The 5,992-nt window shown below is 51.8% G+C and overlaps 1 protein-coding gene across 1 annotated transcript; it reads right to left on the bottom strand.

The window, feature by feature from the left end:
* Nucleotides 1-2,320: 2,320 nt before the first annotated feature.
* Nucleotides 2,321-5,335, bottom strand: LOC137740687 (uncharacterized). The gene is made up of 4 exons (XM_068480518.1): nucleotides 4,765-5,335; nucleotides 4,315-4,665; nucleotides 2,840-3,747; nucleotides 2,321-2,689 (listed from the first exon to the last, which is right to left on the bottom strand). Exons 1-4 carry the CDS (start codon nucleotides 5,333-5,335, stop codon nucleotides 2,321-2,323), a joined length of 2,199 nt encoding a protein of 732 aa, XP_068336619.1.
* Nucleotides 5,336-5,992: the final 657 nt, after the last annotated feature.

Below are 5,992 nucleotides of genomic sequence, written 5' to 3'. Positions count from 1 at the left end.
CCCCCATTTTGTCGCCCGGCAGCTCGGCTATATTCAAGGCAGCCCCGTCCCCCTGCTCGCTTCTCGGTCACTCCTAAGTCGGGGGCGTCTTACCGGTTCCTCTGAGAGGGAGTGCAAGACGTCCGACCAGGAGTTCCAAGAGAAGTGCAGGAAATTCCGGATTCGGTCGGCGGTCCCTGAATCTCTGGGAACTGATACCTTTAGGGACTGGTGGGAGGAGTATACCAGCGACTTCTTCGGTGCCCCGGCCGAAGATCTGGCGAAGAAGATCTTCGGCGACCGCCCTAGGTCAACATCCTCGACACAGCCTAAGGAGTCGACCCAAGGTAGTCTTTCCGTTTTTCTTTCCTCTGTTTTACCACTTGATCCTCGTTGCTAATTACTTCGCTTTTCAGGGGTTCGCGTGCCGAGGACGGTGGAAGTGGTCGCCGCGGTGGCAAAGGCGAAGAAGGCGCCTATGAAGAGGACCCTTGTCACCGAGCGGCCGATCCCTGCCAAACGCCCCCACCAAGGGGCCGAGCCGGCGGAAGAGGCTCCTCGTCCTAAACGCGTCAAGAAATTGGCGAAGAAGGGCGACCGGGAAATTCATGTCGTCCCCAGTAACACTACTGGGACGCTCGCTCCTGCCGGCTCTCCATCTGTGCCGGCTGCCCAGGCACCTCCAACCTCGAACCCTCCAGCCGTCTCCCAGGCCGATCCAATCGTCGCACCCGCATCCGCTCCTACTTCAGAGCCGGTCGTGGCGCCCGAAATGGGGAAATCGGCTGCTCCTGCCGAAACACCCCCGACTCCAACGGTCGTTTTGGAGGTATAATTCTGCTTCTACTCTTGTTCCTTCAGGTTTTTTGGTCGTAAAATAATCTCTTTTTGTCCAGGATGTCGAGAGCGAGAGCGAAGAGGTCCCCCTGGAACGCCGTCGCCGACCAGTCAGCTCTCCTCCCGTCTGTCCTCCTCCAGTTGTCGAGGCGGCCGCTCGACCGACTCCTCCTGTGGCGGATCGCGGCAAGAGACCCATGGCCGACCCTGAGGCCACGGCCGAGTCGCCTATTCATCCGCAGGATGCAGATCTCCCCATTCCTCCGCAGGAAGTCTCTTCGGCCTTTGTAAGTCTTTCTTCTTTTGTGTTGATTTTCTCTTTTGATACATGTTTTTAAGACCATTTTATGCGCCGAGGGGCGTTGTTTATATTTCCTGGCCGCCATCGTGGCCATCAAATGTAGATGACCTCCATCGGCCGCGTGAATTGCGTAGCGGTCTGAGGCACTGGGCTCGGCCATTAAGTTCCCTGGGTTCGAGCAATGACCCAGAGGGCATGGCCGAAGTCTCCTCTCGGCAGGTCTAAAACATTCTCCTTTTTCCTTTATGCACTACATCACGTCTTTACTGTTCTTCACAAAATTTTCCTCTTATGTGCAGCCGTCGTGGGAAATGGAGCTTGACGCTCTACTCCAGAGCACGACCGGTGAGGCCGGCTCCTCTGCTGCTCCGGCCGAATCGGTGGGAGCCACGCCCGCCGAAGTCTTCGTGAAGCTGCACGAAGTCTTGTCTCTGACTGCTTCTCAAGCTCTCCGGTGCAAAGGCCTTGACTCTGTTGGAGAGTGTCTCAATGACCTCGCCAGCGGTGGTCATCTGAGCCCGGAGGGTATCTCTTTCCTTACCGACCTCTTGGAGCGAACTCGGCAACATTTTCTTGTCTTCGAGCGAGCCTTGCAGGCCGAGGACGACTTGAAGGTGGCCAAGGTCGCGCATGAGGCCGGGCGAGTGGAGATGGAGGCAATCAAGGCGAAGAAAGCCAAGCTGTCCGAGTTCGATCGTCAGATCTCTGACCTCGACCGTCAGATTTCTGACCTTCAACGGCAAAGGTCGGCCACTGCTTCTGAGCTTGAGAAGGACTTTGAGGCCAACAAGACTCGGCTAACGGCCTTCGCTGCCGGTGCACGGTGTATCCAGCAACTGCAATGTAACAAGAAGACCCGGCAGGCTGAGATAATTTTGAGCGAAGCCAAGTGGCTGGAGCTAAAAGCTGCCCTCGAGACCTTCCTCCCATCGACCCCTTAGGACCCTATCATTGTATTAGTATTTGTTCTTCTTGTAATGACTTTTGATATTAATACAATGGTCGTTTTGCAATTAATACAATGTTTTTCACTCCTGCATTTCCCATGTAATTGGATGGTACTTCTTTAAAAACTTTCCATTAATCGGTAATTTATGAACTGAACCCGTCCGATCTCTTAGATGATATGCCCCCTTGCCGAGGACTTTGTGAACGATGAATGGCCCTTCCCAATTCGGCGACCACTTCCCAAATCTGGGGTCTTTAATCCCGATAGGCAACACAGTTTGCCTGTAGGTAGTACGGCGTAGATTGTTCGAGTCGGATGTTCAAACTTGCCGCGTACTCCCTAAACCTATCGGCCGTGAATATAGTGCCATTATCAGTTATGATCGTTTCTGGCACGCCGAATCTGGTCACAATATTTTCTTCTACGAAATCGCATACTTCCTTGGCCGTTAATTCGGCGTATGATCTTGCCTCGACCCACTTAGTGAAATAGTCAGTTGCTACCATTATCCACGCGTGTCTTGCTGCCCCCGATGATGGCGTGATTTTGCCAATTACGTCCATTGCCCAACCTCTGAATGGCCATGGTTTAGTAACCGAGTGTAGTAATTCGGCCGGGGCTCTCTGCACATGTCCATGAATTTGGCATGGTACGCATCTTGGTGCATATTCGATACAATCTTTTAATATACTGGGCCAAAAATAACCGTGTCGCCGAAGCAGCCAGCGCATCTTTCGTCCAGACTGGTGTGCCCCACAAATACCTTCATGTACCTCGGCCATTGCTTGGTCGGCCTCATGTGGGCTGAGGCACAATAGTAGTAACCCATCCTCGCCTTTGCGGTACAACTCATTTTGGTACGACACGTAGTTTGTGGCAAGGACCTTCGTTCTCCGGTCGTGTTTCCCGTTGGGATTATCGAGGTATCGTAACATAATCTTTCTCCAATCATCTGGTTCTACCTCGACAGCACAAACTTCCACGGGGTCACCTCGTTCTAGTAGGGATGGGAGTGACATTACTCTAGTACGTATTACGTGTGTGCGCTGGAAGTTTTGCCGATCGATCAAGGCCGGGTACGATTGCAGGCCTGTGGCTGCGATTCGGCCGAGCTTGCCCCCCATGAGTTGTGCTCCAGAGGCGATCTGGGCGAGTTCATCGGCATCGGTATTGTGGGTTCGTGAAATATGTTCAAACGTGATCCGTTCGAATGACTCGGCCAGGTAGGTGGCGACCATGTGATATGGCGCTAAAGTACAACTCATGCAACGAAAAATGCCGTTCAATTGGTTAATCACAAGTTCGGAATCACCGAGGACAAGAACACGAGAGGCCCGCAGATCGTGTAAAACGTGGAGGCCGATAATGAGGGCTTCATATTCGGCCTGATTATTCGTGCAGCTGAAATCCAACTTGAGAGAAAAATACCATCGGCAGTGGTCGGGCGACTGAATTGCAATGCCGACACCCGCCGAAGTCGAAGTGCTGGAGCCATCGAAATGCATAGTCCAATGGTTATCGCGTGTGGTGACGAAACCGATGTCGACGTCGCCCCCCTCAAAACCATAAGGGGATGGGTGTTGTGCTAGGAAATCGGCGAGGGCTTGCCCCTTGACGGCCTTTTGGGGTACATACTGAAGGCTAAACTCAGATAAGGCGAGTGTCCATTTCCCGATTCGGCCTTTGACAATAGGCCGAGTCAGCATGTAACGAATTACGTCGGTTTGGGCGATGACCTGCGTAACTGTAGGGAGCATGTAATGCCGAAGCTTGGATGCGGCGAAAAACAAAGCTAAGCAAAGTTTTTCGACGGGTGAATAATTGAGCTCTGGGGAATTCAAGTTTCGGCTAAGGTAAAAGATAGCTTGTTCGCGTCCGACATTATTATCTTGCGCGAGGAGACAACCAATGGATTCGGCGGCTGCCGAAATGTATAATTTAAGGGGTTTGTTGCGACAAGGTGGAACGAGCACGGGTGGAGTAGAAAGGGCCACCTTGATTTGCGTAAACGCAGTTTGATGCTCTTCGCGCCATTCGAATCGGTCGGTTTCCTTCAGCTTAAGGAGCGTAGAGAATGCTTTCATTTTACCGGCCGAATTGGCGATGAAACGACGGAGGAAATTTATCTGCCCGAGTAACGACTGGAGCTGTTTCTTTGTCGTTGGAGGTGGGGCGCTGATGATGGCGCGGGCTTTATTCGCGTCGACCTCGATGCCGCGATGGTGCACCAAAAATCCTAGGAAATTACCGGCCGAAACACCGAAAGCACACTTGGCCGGGTTCATCTTGAGGTTGTTCTTGCGCATTCGAAGGAATGCTTGCCTCAGGTCGTCCAGGTGTGTTTGACGACGTTTGGACTTCACGACCACATCATCGATATAAACTTCGACGATTGTACCGATTAAGTCGTGGAAGATCATATTCATGGCTCGTTGATATGTGGCGCCGGCGTTCTTAAGGCCGAAAGGCATGACTACCCATTCGTAAGTACCAAGTGCCCCCGGGCAATGGAAAGCCGTCTTGTGGACGTCAGCGTCGGCGATGAAAATCTGGTTGTAACCCGCATGACCGTCCATGAAAGATAATAATTCATGATTAGCTGCGGCATCAATTAATAAATCTGAGATCGGCATTGTATATTCGTCCTTGGGAGTAGCCAGATTTATATTACGGAAATCGATGCAAATGCGAAGGGCACCGTTTTTCTTTAACACGAGGACGATATTGGCCAACCATTCGACATACCGAGCGGTCCGAATAAACCCGACTTTTAGAAGCCGAACTAATTCTTCCTTAATGCCGAGTTGTACTTCGTTCGAAAATCGGCGATGAGGCTGTCGAAAAGGCTTACACCCTTCCTTGATGCGTAGCTCATGCTCCACAAGGTTTCGGTCGAGGCCTGGCATTTCATGATAGCTCCACGCGAAGCAATCTTTAAATTCATGGAGTAGCTCACGGAGTTCGACCTTCATGGCCGGGGGAAGTAACGCACTAATAAACAATGTTCGAGGGTCATCGGCCGTGCCTACGTTAACTTCTTCTAACGGGTCCTTGACTTGAGGCCGATGGTCTTCGAGTTCGGCCGGCGCAGCCTGAACTTTATCGAAAGTTAGAACGGGGCCGTCATCTGCTTCGGCCAGAAATTCGACCAAATTGATGCCAGAATGTGGTTGCTTGGTAATGGCGTACCAATGGGCCAGCAGACGTTCCATTGTAGATGAAACCGCGGCCTGACGCTGTTCTTGCGTGGTGTGCTCAATCATTGGCATTGATGTCCAAGTTCGCCAAACCAAGTCTCGCCGAATCCTGTTGGACAGTCTCGGCGCCGACGTCAATCACTTTTTGTACCGAAATTCTCGTCGGCCGCCCATCCTCGTTGAGGCCCTGGAGGGTGATGTAACCGACGTGATCGTCATAATAGCGAGCCTGAATCATGTTGGTCTCAAATGGTTGATTATCAGCCGGATGGACGGTGACCGATTTGCCGTCCCAAAAGATGAGAACTTGGTATAGTGATGAAGGAATGCAACTGGTTTGGTGGATCCAGTCTCGGCCAAGTAATGCGTTGTAGTCGGTCTTGGAATCAATTATGAAGAATGCCGTCATGTGTTGACGACCGGCAATGCTAACTTCCAAAGGGAGCACTCATTTGGTTTGAGACTTGTCACCAACGAAGCTGCTCATAGTGATCCCTGACGGAATGAGTTCATTATCAGAACGGCGTAAAGCCTTCATGACAGAGATTGGCATAATGTTGACTGTGGCTCCACAGTCGACAAACACTTTGGAAATAGGGAATCTTTCGATGTGAGCCGTGACGTACAACGGCTTCAGGTGTTGGAGATTAACCGAAGGGGAGCGAGGAAATAGCTCGGCGAAAGCTGCCTTAAGGTTGTCCGTGCTTCGGGTTTCTCGGTCGTCGTCGT

This window comes from Pyrus communis, chromosome 7, assembly GCF_963583255.1.
Source record: "Pyrus communis chromosome 7, drPyrComm1.1, whole genome shotgun sequence".
In the NCBI taxonomy this organism is placed as follows: Eukaryota; Viridiplantae; Streptophyta; class Magnoliopsida; order Rosales; family Rosaceae; genus Pyrus; species Pyrus communis.
This window is presented reverse-complemented; position numbering and strand designations above follow the sequence as displayed.